The 15,290-nt window shown below is 41.2% G+C and overlaps 3 protein-coding genes across 4 annotated transcripts; all 3 read left to right on the plus strand.

Moving 5' to 3' along the window:
• The first annotated feature begins 347 nt into the window (after window positions 1-347).
• Window positions 348-2,337, plus strand: LOC132909929 (cuticle protein 64-like). Its single transcript, XM_060965159.1, has 3 exons — window positions 348-359; window positions 929-1,268; window positions 1,504-2,337. Exons 1-3 carry the CDS (start codon window positions 348-350, stop codon window positions 1,794-1,796), a joined length of 645 nt encoding a protein of 214 aa, XP_060821142.1. The 3' UTR covers window positions 1,797-2,337.
• Window positions 2,338-8,608: 6,271 nt separating this feature from the next.
• On the plus strand, window positions 8,609-9,857 carry LOC132909635 (tetra-peptide repeat homeobox protein 1-like). The gene is made up of 2 exons (XM_060964563.1): window positions 8,609-9,014; window positions 9,497-9,857. Exons 1-2 carry the CDS (start codon window positions 8,708-8,710, stop codon window positions 9,640-9,642), a joined length of 453 nt encoding a protein of 150 aa, XP_060820546.1. The 5' UTR covers window positions 8,609-8,707; the 3' UTR covers window positions 9,643-9,857.
• Window positions 9,858-13,075: 3,218 nt separating this feature from the next.
• Window positions 13,076-13,967, plus strand: LOC132910167 (uncharacterized). 2 transcript variants are annotated; one of them, XM_060965676.1, is made up of 4 exons: window positions 13,076-13,139; window positions 13,242-13,305; window positions 13,336-13,527; window positions 13,616-13,967. In XM_060965676.1, the coding sequence occupies exons 1-4, from the start codon at window positions 13,128-13,130 to the stop codon at window positions 13,786-13,788; spliced, it is 441 nt and encodes a 146-aa protein (XP_060821659.1). In that variant the 5' UTR covers window positions 13,076-13,127; the 3' UTR covers window positions 13,789-13,967. The 2 variants fall into 2 exon arrangements, with proteins under 2 accessions (XP_060821659.1, XP_060821658.1); XM_060965675.1 differs by having other exon boundaries at window positions 13,242-13,527.
• The last annotated feature ends 1,323 nt before the right edge of the window (window positions 13,968-15,290 follow it).

Genomic DNA, 15,290 nt, shown 5'->3' on the forward strand with positions numbered 1-15,290 from the left:
TGAATCGTTTGATGAAACAGAGAATCGATGAAAGGCAACAAAGAAAAGAATTCAACGAAGTAGCAGTTTTGTTTCAAGAAGGACAAAGGAGAAAAAAATCCGACGATATGCTTCCCCAGTGGAAACGATCGTTTCACAATGAATGGTCGTTGAAGGTCAGTCAAGGGACTCAGCATCCCGAGGGTGGGTGTGCCGGATGCTGACCTTCTTGCACAATGGCTCAGACTGTACCATCAGCGGATATGATTTGAAGGGATCAACTAGGGGCGCGGTCGGGATCCTGGAGCAGTATATAAAGTCCGACCAAGTCGTCCGTGAGCACACTAAGCAATCGGTCGGTCGGCAAGATGAAGGCCTTCGTAAGTATTCTCCGGAACATCGGAATATTGCAACAGTGAATTTCTCGTCACGAGGCACGCTACCGCAGAAGTTCAGTCTCTTTCAGTTTGGTGAACGTGATTTTATATTCTCGGTGTTTTTTCCCTTTGAGTACCCTCGCGCTGCGAAATTGTTTCTGTTTGGAAATTAATATTCTATTGATTGTTTAACAACTCTTTGTGGAATTTTAGAGTGGATGAAAAAGTTCTAAATTGGACACCATTACTTTCAGTTGTGTGGTAGTTTTAAACACTAAATCTTAATAGAATAATTTAAGAATTTATGTAGACTAACGGTTTGCTCATACTCTATATTAAGTGTGTTTTATTTCGGTTGGCTTCTCTAGCTCGAAATTACGTTAAATTAGAGATTAATATTTTAGTGATTATTTAAGAAACTTTCTGTGAACTCGTAGCATGGACGGGAATGTTAGTACATTCCCGTCTAGTCTAGTCTAGTGACTTTAGCGCCAATTTGAAACATCAAAATAATTTACTGATTGACTAAGTATAAATTTGGCGATACTTACCATTAATTTTGCAATTTTTAGTTAATTCTGACAGCCCTCTTCGCGTTCGTCGCAGCTGCCCCGCGGCTGCGCCGAGAGGCTATTTATGGTGGATACCATGGCGGACTTTACGGAGGACACCTTGGATATTCTCATGGAGTGGCAATCGCTGGACCCGCCTTGGGACCAACTAGTGTTGCTGGACCTCACCTTGGAGCGACCATGGTGGCTGCTCCATCTATAGGACCAGCTAAGCTCTCTGGATCCGTTGCTGGGCCGGTTCAAGTTTCTGGTGCTGTTGCTGGATCCGCTGTTGTTACTGCTTCTGTCGCCGGACCTGCTCACGTGGAGGGTTACAGCGGCCCCTATGACGGTGGAGTCGGTGAGTGCTCAAACTGAAACTGAAACTCAAACTCAAACTCAAACTCAAACTCAAACTCAAACTCAAACTCAAACTCAAACTCTAGCTCAAGCTTAAGCTCAAACTAAAACTCAAACTCAAACTCAAACTCAAACTCAAACTCAAACTCAAACTCAAACTTGCCTAAAATTTTTACTAACACACAATATAGTAAATATTTACCTATCGCATATAAAAAGATCCGACTTCGTTCTAGGTTTGGGATACACCGGTCCAGCCTATAGTTATACCGGGTATCCGGGATATGCTGGATACTCTGGATACGCGGGAGCCGGTAGTCACGGAGTGGTAATAGCAGGACCAGCTTCGCATGGAGCCGTTCTCGCAGGACCAGCGTCCCATGGCGCCGTCCTTTCTGGTCCTCACTCTGGAAGCGCTGCTGTATCCGGACCTAATGCTGGTTCCGTGGTAATCGCTGGACCCTCTGGTAAAATTACTACCCACGGAACTGGTTTTGGTGGGATCCACACTGGACACGGTCATTGGTAACGAATGACAGCTGTTGGCAGAACAAAAACTTTAAAAATCTCTCGATCGTATCCACTTCTATGAATTATCAGCGGAGTTAAACTACAATACGATATCTGATCGTTATATCGTTAGATTTGTCTCACGACGATCCCCGTTAGCGATACATTTGATACTATGATTTTATAACGATAATGCAATACGAATAAGAATTTTTTATACAGTTGATATACTCTTACTTTTTTTTAAATAGATAATAAATAATTTGTAACATGGATATTCGTAGATCGCTCGCTATTTATCGTGTAACTTTAACTGATCTCTTACGCTAATACACGATTTAGTTACACACGTTTAATCATGTTGTTAACTATGTACTCGAAATTCTCACACGCGATGCTTTAATGAAGTTATATCGTTACACGTCGTCAACCTTTACGTCGCTTTAAATTCGTTATGCGTCCCATTTTAACGAGCTGTAAAATAATTATGCATCGATTCCATGCACGCTCTAGTTTTGTCTTTGCAAAAAGGAACCTCCACGTTTATTTATTCCACGTTCCAAATTTGCTGCTCTCAGTGTCAGTATCTAACCCGTTCATTTTTTATTCCTCTTTTATTGCCAAGAAGAATAAAATTTACGGCTCCTCTACATAAGCAAGCTGACATTCGTATTAAATTCTTCGATCGTGCTACCGCGCAACGAATCGAAACAGATCACAAAAGCGTTTTACGCGATCCACTATCGATCTTTATCATTCTGGTGTGTAGTTCTGGAAGTTTCGTTAGTTCATCGTAACCGTTCGTGGAATTGTTCGACACCGACTACAAGGGGCCACAATCAGAGGGTAGATAGAACCGAAGCCAAGTTGAACCGTTGACACGGATATCGACACGTTGGAATAACATATCGATAGTTGTGGTAAAGGTTAATGTCGTTAGATGTATGATTCGCGACACGGTTCGACGATCTTCGAACAAACGCGACGATTGCCTCGATTTCGCGACATCGTTTAAAAAATAATCGACCTGTGTGTAGATCGATCAGAGCGAACACAAGTGTGCTGGCACCACAGTCTAGTGCGAATAAAGCCAGACTAACGAACCACGCGCGCATAATTCACCGAAGGTCGTACACGAGTTCTGTGTTATCTCCTAAGTCGTTCTTTCAAGCGCTGACTCTATCGCGGAATCTGTACACGACAATTACCGCCTGCTTTTTTAAGGTCGACTTGAACCTCGTCACAGATCGTAGCCACAGCGATATTTTTCGCCTGTAAGCCGTTTCATTCGGTTTTTACGATTGAACAATTGCCATTTAAGTGGCTTATTTCGAGCTACCGATTCTCCATAATACGAGTTCAAACCACTTGATCATATTACACCGATAATCGGGTAAAATTTCAGCGAAATACACGATAAATCCATTGTGAATTAAAGTACCTAATAAGTTCGCGCGCACTTGATAATTTAATATATTAAAAGCACGAGTGCTTCAATTCGCATGAATAACCCCGAACATCCAAATTTTTAAATATCTGCTACAAGATTGAAATAATACGGTTACATTAAAAACTGAATGTAAAGCAGAGCTGACGGGCGAGAGAATTTATCACGAGATTCGTGCACAATCGTGAGAACTATCTCCACTTAATCGCGTAAACCTACATCTTTTGCTTCTACGGAAAGATTTATTTTCAGAGACAACCATTTCACGATAGCTACGAGACTTAGCTAATATCGAGGTACGAATTCGAAGAACGAGAGTTCCGTCTTCGTGAGAAAATCGTGGCAGCGCCGTGATGCATCAATCGATCGTTTCGCCACCGACCAGAGTGCATCGAACCTGCACGAATTCTAAAAGGTTACTAGATTCCGTTCGACCAATCATTCTGTGGAGGCAACACGGCAACGAAAAAATTTACGATATTCAATCAGATCATTGTAATTAAATGAAATACAATTAAAATAAAGTTTTCCATTAGGTTTAAAAATCAATAGCCTATGCGATTCTTCTAGAAATATAGATCATCAATGGTAGTTTTGTGATCACTGAAAAGGAAGATTAAATGCATCGTACTCTTGTTATTTTCCTCTGCTTTTCTTTATTTCTTCTGTTTGTGCATGACGTGTGTGCAGTATCATTCATAATTATTCCGACAGTATAATTATACCTCACTTCTATTGTGGAGCGTAAGCAGTCCTTTCTATTGTTAAATCATATGACTTTTTACTAATACAATGAAAAATTGTTTTAATTACTGGTTAGAAATAGTTGAACAATGTTTTAAATTAAAATTACTCGATATTGGAACAATTATAAAAAAAGTATCAAAAGTACATTTCTACCGTCCTATAATTTTTATTTCATTATTATATAATGAGTTTTCACGAAATATAAATCGTGAATTGATGCTTTCAGTGAGAGAAATTTTTTCACTTTTTAAACGGGATCATTTCACAGGACGTTGATTTAAATTACGCGAAGCGCGGGTTATTTATTGCGATTTTGCTGTGCTCACAATGGTAGCACGGAATTAAAGGAAATAAATGATGCGCCCTAATTTAGACTTCGATATGGACGATGAGTTGTTATTCGTTATTCCTATACTTTATCTCGAAGTCGTAAAATGGAAAATGAGGTAAAACGAAATAAGTAAATATAGTTGAAGATATTGTACGTTTTACGACTTCAATGGTTGATTGTATAAGTCATATACCTACTAATTACGTGCTTAGGTAATGAAGTTGAAAAAAACACAAAAAATGGAATTAATCAGTTTGGTACATGGCAGTGTCGATTACAGCCAGTATCAACATATCAGATACCGAATATTATCGCCAAAAAATTCTAAATTGCACACCAACAATATGAAAAATAAAACAAATATATATTTAGTTTTGCTCATAAGTATACGTTTATTTTTAAACAGTTTCAATAAAAAGATATATAATACAACAGTGAATCACAAGATCCTCAATTGTTTTTACATTTCATACGACGAAGATTAGCACCCCACGCTATATACACAATATACAAGTTACAAAACAAAGAAATTTACTAGAGGAAACATCAACACGTAACTCCACCCTCTCCACCCACCCGTGAGACACCCTGGCCTGTATTTCATCAACGAACGCGGCAAATTGCGGTAAATCAGTTAAGCTGTCTCGAACAGGAATTATAAGTTGGACAGATGGTTGACTACCGTGGACATTCCAGCGGATCGACCTCGCTCTGGCATAAAGCAAGAAGGTCGAATTGTTTTCGCGAAGCCCAACGTCGTTACGGACAAGACAGACGAAAGGTGTGGCCGATAACGAGGTAGATATGGTTGTGGCTGGGTCGTTAGTGTCTCGTAAGTTGCCGGAGATCGAGGAAGGCCGATCGATGGATCCTTCGACGCGCTGCTGCTTTTACGCCCTCGATGGTATACTGAATGTCCTAAGAATACAAAAATTGTGGAGAGGCAATAGAGTATCTGAAGATTCGTTACGTTCAAAAGATGATTTTCGTATGGATGACACGTCCACATCGAAAGGATATGGATCGAACGTGATCGTAGATCCGTAGATATTTAAACATCGACTCGAGACACGATCTCGTGGAGGGTCGTTCGCCAGTTGGAAAAATAACTCGTTATTTTTCAACAGGACGAGCGGGATATATATATGTGTGGTACGTAACGGCGTGTTCCGGGGTCAGAAAATCGGTCTAGGAACGGGAAAATAAATCTTACGCGTACGTTCTGTGCTCTCCTTAGCTTGATCGTTATTCACATCGCGATTCGCTTCGCCCGTGTACCACCCGCGGAAATTGAGAAACGTGTTTGTTTCGTTCGCGTCGTAGTCTAATTTCTCTATCCCAAAGAAGGAAAATACGAACATATCCTCGATATCTCCGGCAACTTGACTCGAAACAAAACAACATAAATATGGAAGTTTCTTACCTGAAAGTTGATGGCTACCGTGCGACGCCATCCTTGGCGTCGTGGTTTCGTGGTGCACGCTCATAACGGCCACTGTAGAAACCAATACCAATTTTGTAGACTGAGAAACCCGAAGATGATGATGTTGATGAAATTTTAATCGAAGGATCCATCGATGCCGCCTGTGGTGTTTCTCGACCCTTCTATTCCCTAGTTAGGTCGACGATCGTGAAATGTCCCCTCGTAGATGACAGAGGCCACCGAGATTCCATGCAGCGACTTTCCATCAGCCATCACGGAGGAACATTGCCGTACATGTTGATGCTAAGTGAGCTTTTATAGGCGACACACGCGAACACGTGGGTCGGTGAACTTATCGGGGGTAAAGGCGGGGCTGGTAGCAGCGGTCTGTTAGACCGTGACGGGGTGAAAAAGCTCGGCCGGTCGGACAAAAACCTGTAAATAAGGTGACGCAATATTGAATCGAATTGGAGACACCACGCCTAGAAATGAAAGAAAAATGATCTATGCGTTGGATTTGCGTAAGGAATGCATCGAAATAACGACCTACATACCATCTCCTTGCGCAAGATTCCTTTGTGCGAATCTATTTATTAAAATGTAGTCTTCCGTTCGTATTTTCGAGATTTGATGTTGCGAATTTTTTATTTCCCTTTCATATCAGTTTTTAATTTTCTTTATTTTCTAATTCTTCTATAATTAAGAAATCAGACGAGATAAAGAAATAATATCGTGGACATTGATAAACGTTATCGAAGCAACGAACAACGAGACCATGCGGATCGTGTTTCTAAACTGATAATCCTCCTCTATTCCCATTTCGTGCTTTGTAATGGTAAACCAGTCACACGCAATAGACGATGCGCATTACAATTACCGTAGACAAAAACACCTACACATCGAAATCTTACCATGACATATACGTCAGTGTTCCATTATCTTTCACCAGCTCTATTCAAGACTCTAAAAATGGCGCATAGCTTTGTGTCAAAATCGCCCTGGATCGTAAATCAAATACTCTGTCATTCTTGATCCGACGTTCCTTTATGCACCTGTCGCGACAAGAAATCTATTCCTGTTCTCGATTTTCTTCGTGAACGATTGGCCATCGCGTGATCTTCGATATCTGATCCTAACTGCGACCTTCTGTTTCAATCCTAACTGGGTCGTTTAAATCAAACGCTCATAACCACTCAACCCTTTTGATTTCTTTATGTAACAGTACATTCTAGTAATTAGAAGTATAATTTACAATATGGTGGAGCAAATATAATTTAATTAGATATAGATCTTTAAACTGTACGATATAATTGGAAATTATATCCACAGGGATTATACAATATTACAAATATGTTGTTGGAGAAATAGAAATACTATGGACGGCCACGAGTCGATGCTGAAATAAATCAACGAGTAAAAATAATGGGAACGTATTGAATAAATATTGAAAGTACGGATGCATTTTATGTTATTCCAAAAAGATATACGAATTGATAAAGGTGGTTTCTCTCTTATGAATTTTCAAATATCTACGATATTTACTTTATATGATATTTACTGTATACGATATTTTATTCTCAACCAGCAATATATAAGAGTAATAAAAAATGATCAAGGAGAGATTACGAAGCCACTTTCCAAATGAAAGTCGTTTCAAACTCCAAGAGGAGAGAAATTCCCGGAATATTTTTCGACCGAGTAAGGAAAAAGCGAGTTGCTTTTTAAGCCCTGCGTGAACGTTCTAAGAAAAAGTAGACTTCGCGATCTTCTCTTGTTCTCTGAAACGAGGCGTACCATTAAAGCCGCCCCTCGAAGGACTTCGCCGTGGCGGGGAACAATTATTCGAACAATCGCGTCGCCGGTCACCTTTGCCACCTTCGAAAGCGCGCGCTACGCCCAACAATGATATTCGAAACGATCCGTGGCGCGAGGCTCGGTGATGCATTGCGAGGCTGGTGCCACCGTAACACACGCGTATCCGACTACAATGAGACAGTCATTCCAGGCGACAATCGCAACTTGGGGACGACGCGTGGGCTACGCAACCCAGTGCCTCGCCTAAACGGATGTACAATGCACAATGCGGACGCATAGTGACACGGCTGTCGACGCGTGCTCGTTCAGATCTATCTCTTTGTTTAGAAAATCGACAAGAAGAAGATGAAACGAATCTTCTTCGACCGTGAAGGTCGTGATGACAGGTTTCTATGACCCTGAAATTGCAGGATCTTTCACAGGAAAGGATGATCTCGTCAATGGAACATGCTACCTGTACTACGACTTCAATACGAACTAATGGGTTCGATACGAATGATATCGATCTTTAATTTGAATCGAGTTTACAGTTAGCGTTGATCGATCGATAGAGTCTGCACTTGGTATCAACGGAATTAAATTGGAAATCTTAAATCTTGTTCGATTCTAAGTACGTAGACACTTTGGTTAAGCTTTTTTGCAATGTAGTTTAATTTCTTCAGAAATTCAATTCAACATTTTTGAAAAGCCCCGGACCGTGACTACCTAGACCCACGTTGAAGCCATTAAACACTCAAACTTTGTGGTATCGGCGTGCCGATCTTTCTGGTCGATAGAGTACCGTGTTCTATACGCAAGGCCAGAAACAATCGTAAAAACCGTCGCTGAAACGGATGCAACGGGCATGTTGAATTGGAGCGGGCGACCTCCAGGGGCACGGGTGGGCTGCGAGGCGTTAAGTATTAGCCGTGTGTCGCTGCTACTCGATGACTGCCTTAATGCTGATAAGCCGAGGAAACGGCCACGCGCCCAGCCCGCAGAGAATGTTTGGCGTGTCCTGTGCCCCGCCCTTGGGGTTGGCGGGAGCAACTAGGTGGCCAGAGTGTACACAATGCCCCTATAAAAGCACCATCGAGCCAGCCAGATGCCAGCACATCCACTCCAGCCATCGAGGCAAACTATTCCAGTAGTTTAGCAACGAGCAAGCCCTTCGACAAACCTTTCAACATGTGCACCCTCGTAGCAGTCTTCCTCGTCGCTGCTCTTTCGGTAGCGACTGCGGCTCCTTCGGCGATTTTGGCACCTGGAGCAGCTCTGGCTGGTCCTCTCCTAGGCCCTGCTGCCCTTAGTGGACCGATCGTGGGACCCGCTGCCCTTGCAGGACCAGCTACCGGACCTGCTCGCCTCTCAGGAGCTGTAGATGGTGGCGCCATAGTGACTGGAGCTGTTGCTGGTCCCTCTCTAGTTTCCGGTAGTGTTGCTGGTGCAGCTGCACCCTGGCCAGCCGTAGCCGCTCCTTGGGGTGCACCATGGGGTAAGTAAAGTAGATTCCTATATTCCACGAACTGACACTCGCCGGTATATTTATCCATAATATAGACCTTGTAGATAGATTACGTTGATAAGAGGATGTCTTAGAATGGTACCCAAAGATAAACGTACAACGGCGTTTGAATCGATGTGCTTTTTTTCGTAATGTTGATTGGATATTGTCGTTGCAAACCAGTCGCGTTCCATATATCCTTGTCGAGAAACTAGGGTACTTAATCTTTGAACGTGCAACGATCCATATATTATGAATACGATACACACAATGGACGATAAATTCAACCATGCGTAGTAGACCGATCTTTACTCATCTAGCGACGTTTATTTGTTTCGAATTGTCACGTTTTATCGCGTCTCTATCGCAATGTCTTCCTTATTCGTTTTATCGAACACGGTATATGGTTCTGTTGTCTCTTTCTGGAATATGTGTAGGTGTGTTCGTACTAATTTTATATTATCCTTTTTCAGGAACCGTCTTGGCTGGACCTGCAGCACATCCTGCAGCTCTTGCCGGTCCCATCACCGCTCCAGCTCTTATTGCAGGACCATCCGGTAGCATAGCAGCTGGACCAGCTGGAGTTGGAAGCATCCTTCGTGCTGATGGCCACTGGTAATTCTTAGCTCACGCTGGACACCCATACACATAATGACATCTTCGACTGATCTCCTCCGATGCCTACCATTTTGAAACCGACCGCGCCACGATCTCCGTCATTTACCGCTAGTACCTCCGTCATTGTATCTTTTATATATATTTCGTGTACATAATAATGTATCGTTTATATGTTTATATTATGTAATAATAAACGCATACCACTTTGGAGAGGAATTGCACTTCTCGTTTCTGTCATTATTGCCTTGGCTGTAACGTTTGCAACCATACTTTGTTTTGATTACATACAGTGTAATATTAACTCAATTATTCGACGAGAATAATCAGAATAATTATCTAACCGGAGGATTTAAATGAGAAGTAAATGGGGAATAGATGGCCCGTGTTCGGCAACAGGCAACCATTGTTTCGTAAATTTCAATTGTTCCAGGTAAATAAGTTCGTTTAACATGTCCTCGAGTCCGGCCAAAACAAAAGACCAAATGTTGTAATGAGGACAATGGCGTTCCTCGAAGTTTCAAGTGCGGAAATGTTACAGTGTAATTGCGACTGGTGCACGAGATTAACGTGAAACTTTTAGTATTGTCTTTGTTCAGCAAACAATTAGCAAGCGTAATGTGTAAGCTGACGTGGAAAGAAAAATATTTAGAGAAACAATTCTGTACACCACAACAGTTACTCGCAATATACTAAACGTCCAAGACGATCAACCGCCACGAATCTACCACAGCAAGAATTTCATCAAAGTCTTTATCGAATATCTCTAAATCCTTCTAAGAATTTCACACTCGAAGAGTCAAAGCAAAGGCACTTATTGCGTAATGATTGTGACATGCGATCCACGATTAAAATGACACCCGTCGGCAGAGCATTGTTCTAGTCCCGGAATATTATCGTCGACATCGTGGCGTGGCCAGCCTCCATTTCGCGGTCTATTATACCGTTGACAGTGTGTCGTGGGATGATACCTATCCACCTTTGCCGGTAATTATAGGAAATTGCTTGAACGCCACTCCAATCAGCCGAGTATTCTCCCCATTTGAACCGTACTCTAATGATATCCGAACATAGCTTTGGTAATGAACCTCTCTCTCTCCATCTATAGGGCAATTGCAATATGGAACACCTGATTTTAAAAACTTGTCAAAACGAGAAACATGTTTCTTGTCAATAAAACCAACTTCAAAACACGATAGAATTAATAGATATTTGTTTGTTAATAGTTAACTATGCAAAAGTTTAAGTGTGCTGAAGTCATGGTAAAAAATGAGAAAGAGATCAAATACGGCGAGTTAAAAAAATGGCTGTTAATATTTGTAAAGAAATGTAATAAATTGTGAAAATAATTTGTTAAGAAATTTTGAAAAATTCTATTTTTGCTATGAAAAATGAATATTTATTTAAATAAAGAAAACAAGTAATCAAATATATTCTATTTTTTAAGCTTATTTTACATTAAGCTGTATTATATTGTATTATATTATGTTAATTTTCTCTGTCTTTCACACATGAAACGCCTAAAGCATATCCCAGATTGTAATCCCAATGAAAACAGCGAATACATTGCATCTATATCTCACCATTATTGTCTCTTTGGGAAATGCAACCACAAAATAAATATAATTCTGTATCATATTCGTCGATAGCAGCATCATTGGCATGTTCTATATGACGTACACTCAACGTGTTTAACATTGGGTACAAAAGTATATATTACGACAGAAAAATAATTGTCACATTAAAAATGAAATAAATTTAACGGTAAATTTCTTTCCGACACTCGAAGCCAAATACGTTTAATGAGAAATCATGGAAAGATAATATATTTTTATTTGCTTCAACTAAAAAATTTTACTATTTAACTCTCCTCTCGAGAACAGTTATACGTTTTCAAATGCAACGATCGATGGATTACCAAGCGAATCTCAAATGTGAATACGCTTGTCTTTTGCTTCTAACGAAATATTTTACACCGTTGCCGATTGATTTTGTATTATAATTACTTGCCGAGATATTGCAGTGTTCCATATTGAGTACAATTACCATCCTACTTCATGGTTCTGCTTTAATCTCTGTTTTCATTCGCGCCAGCCTCTGGGAAATGCCACGACGAAGATGCTTTACGGCGTCTTTTTTACGAAACTCTGCTGGCTTCTAGTTCCTGTGGGAAGCTGAAGGAAATTATTAGCGCCACGCGCATTACCATTTCAAAGGCACGTCCACGAGCGAACAGCAACAAGTACCGGGCCAGTCGTTACGTCCCACGGTTTATGCATGAACAAAACGACAGTCGTTTAACACAGACGTGGATTCCATACGGCGGACATGAAATTCAAGTAGTCGAAAAGCGAAGAGTACCTCGATGACTTTCAACGCTTGCGTTAACAAACGTTTACTTGCTTCCAACGTGAGGTCTGTGATTTCGTGTGATCCGTCAAGATGCTGAGATTACTTGAGGTTTTCGAGCTTTGGAGTTTAAGCATTGAAACAGAATGTTGGTAAATATTTTGGAGGGTGTGAATTGTAGCCACTGCGTCTGTCGACGAGTGAATTTTGTATGGGGAGAGCTTGAAATATTTGCGAGTACTGTTTTTCGTTTAAGGAACACTTACAGTGGCTGCTAAATGAATATTGGCAAAATCTCAGAATCGAGAAGAGATACAATACCAAAAGTTGATTTAAAGAACGTGGAGAATTGTTCAAGTAATGTAAAAGTCTAGAGAAGGAAACACTGTCCTTCAACAAGAACAGTGTTTAAAGAAATTTTCTTCTGTCAAAATAAAGCAGACGTCCAAAACAATAACAAAAAGCACACAGTGGTTTCAAACGTTTAACCAATAATTCATTTAAGATTCGATAGATGCGATTTTCGGTTAGCATTTAGACATAAATTTGTCTCGATCCTACGGTGTCGTTAACCACCAAAAAGATATGAAAAGACACTATCCAAATTCTCGAACAGCACTCGACTCTATGTCACGATGAATTCGCAAGACGGACGGGCACACCCCAGAAGCGAATTACCGTGACAAAGCGGCGTTTCCGACTACGAAATCAGAACGATGCGCAACAAGTTCGAGTACTTACGTCAAGTAGTCTAAGTGGGATGAATTCCGACAAAACCAGAACAGCATAAAGATAACGAGGTAACGTCGATTCTGGCGAATTCCTCAAACTTATGGCGCTCGAGTTCCGTTCCCGATATTACGGGATGGGTGCAATTAATCCGCGTCGCACGATGGGACTGCCTGGAAGTGTCTCTTCGACGCGGAGTTTAATAGCTTACACAGACACGCGACAAAGACATTCTTCCATACAGAAATAGGTCGGGCCGGCAATGGTAATGGTGTGACATTTCCTAATGGAAAAATGTCGGGAAAGCTATAGATTCAGGGTCAGAACCGAGTATAAAAGCAGCTATCGCGGGATTAATTGGCAGTCTTACAATTAAAGCGATAGACAACGCTGAAGAATAAAGCAGCAATCATGAAATACTTGGTAAGCTTCTCGATTATATTTTATTTGCACCAATAGTAACTTCACGGTATCGACATGTGTTGATTACTTTTTAAAATAATTCTTTAATCATTTTTCTATTAGGCTGTTCTGGTATCAATCGTGTCGGTTTGCTCAGCCGCGCCGAGTCTTGTCAGCCCACTCGTCGGTGCTGTAAGTTTAGCTGGTGCTCATGTAGGATCAGCGGTCGTTGCTGGTCCTCATGTAGGATCAGCGGTCGTTGCTGGTCCCGCAGCTGGAGCAGTTAAAGTAGCTGGGCCAGTTGCTGGACCTGCAGTAGTCACTGGAGCCGTAGCCGGCCCGAGTGCTGTTGTTGGTTCGGTTGCTGGACCTACTGTCGTTTCTGAACCGGGACTTGGCGTTGTCGTTAGTAAGTGACCATCTTCTTAAATCAAGTTTATTTCCTTTATATCACAGGAGATTTAGATAGGAATTATAATAAATAAATTAATTTTTAGGTAATGCACTCGTTGCCCCTGCACTGGCTGGACATGCAGTGGTAGCGGCAGCTCCAGCAGCCGCGGTTGTCGCTGGACCAGCAGCATCCACAGTCGTCGCTGGCCCCGTTACCAAAACTGCAGTAATCGGAGCTTCATCCTCCGCGGTTATCGCCGGAGGTCACGCCTGGTAGTCAAATAAAAACGAGCCTCATAGATATACAACGTACCTCGTACCTTACTCAAAACTATACAGACCACTTATAAATCATTCCTAACTACGGCAAGATCACTGCCTACGTGTTCGGCTACGTATACGCTTATACAAATGTATCTGTTTAATTATATAAAATAAACTATACTACATCTGGAATTCTAGAGGAGTATCTAATTTCCTCCATCCGAAGCAAACTATTTTCCTTTGTGGTTGCAAAATAGTTTGCTAATCAAAAGCAAATTTCCGCTCAAAGGCTTGCCTCTTGTAAAATTTCAGGTATTCGAAATACCTTTTTCCACGTGGTTAATCGCTTTAAATACCCTGAAAAGCCGCAGCAAATCCGGGAATTTGAATCGACGCGTCGGACGATCGATACGTCAGCTGCGCAATGGCAATCCAGCCCTGGCTTCTACACAAAAAGGCACGTACGAATAATTTTGTAACTGCGCGCGCGATTCAGAACGCGCTTAGAGACAACTCTCGGCTAGATCTCCACCTGGCATCCCCATCATGAATATTTCAACGTACACCTCTGCCGTGCCACCGTTGGGATCACAGTAACGGGGAGGGAAAGGCAAAGCTTGCACCTGTGCACCATAGTGGGCTAATGCCGATGCGAAAAATCATCGCAGAATGTCAAAACGAAAGCCCAGACCGGGATAACAATACATACCGCTCGATCCATGGAATTATGTAGTCATAATCGATTCACTGTCAAGTACGGCAATCGACAAGTCAGCCGACTGATCGGCCGCCCGCTATTTTTCCTCTCGTCGCGCTTATCGAGACACGGTAGCGTGGCTGTTGTCGCGGTTACGAGACTGGAACGGATTTTCTCTTCAAGGACCTGTAACGGTCGTCCGCGAGTATACGATGGATTTATGGAGCTCGTGATGTCAAATATGATAAACAATGTCGCAACGTGAGATATACACCGACTGACATTATCGTTCTGAAAAAATGGAGATACGCATTCGAGTTCCTTGCAGGTGGTGGGTGGAAACTAATGGAATAAAGGAGAAGAGAGAAACAGAAGGTTTAATTAATAAATTGTTTTTCTGTTGTAATTAGTACAGATTACGAGATCGTCCAACTTCAACGTATAAAAGTAATTAGTAAATATATACGTGTTCTCTTTTAGTTTATTCTCAATTAGTTTCGCCACCAGAGTAATTTTAACCGGATTTTAAAGTAGAATGCTGCAAAGTTGTTTGAGTAATTACAAGGAGGATAAGAACTTGAAGTTAGCTTTTAAGTGTTATGTTCGTAAATTATTTAATTCGTTATTTATTAATTCATTGTTATTATTCATTGAAATTAATGTAGGAAATTTTTCTTTCCTCAGAGTTAAATGTAGTAGTACGTATTAAATGTAGTAACACATAAAAAGTGGTAATGCATCATTAAATACAAATAAATCATCTGAAGTTCAAGTTTGACACAACCAAAATCAATTTCAATATTTTTGTCAGATGGTCG

This window comes from Bombus pascuorum, chromosome 8, assembly GCF_905332965.1.
Source record: "Bombus pascuorum chromosome 8, iyBomPasc1.1, whole genome shotgun sequence".
Taxonomy (NCBI): Eukaryota; Metazoa; Arthropoda; class Insecta; order Hymenoptera; family Apidae; genus Bombus; species Bombus pascuorum.

Bases quoted from the DNA above. Each gene is read 5' to 3' on its own strand.
- LOC132909929 (XM_060965159.1), top strand. The intron at 1,269-1,503 runs GTGAGTGCTCAA...ACTTCGTTCTAG, and splicing joins CCCCTATGACGGTGGAGTCG to GTTTGGGATACACCGGTCCA.
- LOC132909635 (XM_060964563.1), top strand. From the start codon at position 8,708: ATGTGCACCCTCGTAGCAGTCTTCCTCGTCGCTGCTCTTTCGGTAGCG. The intron at 9,015-9,496 runs GTAAGTAAAGTA...ATCCTTTTTCAG, and splicing joins TCCTTGGGGTGCACCATGGG to GAACCGTCTTGGCTGGACCT.
- LOC132910167 (XM_060965675.1), top strand. The intron at 13,528-13,615 runs GTAAGTGACCAT...ATTAATTTTTAG, and splicing joins GGGACTTGGCGTTGTCGTTA to GTAATGCACTCGTTGCCCCT.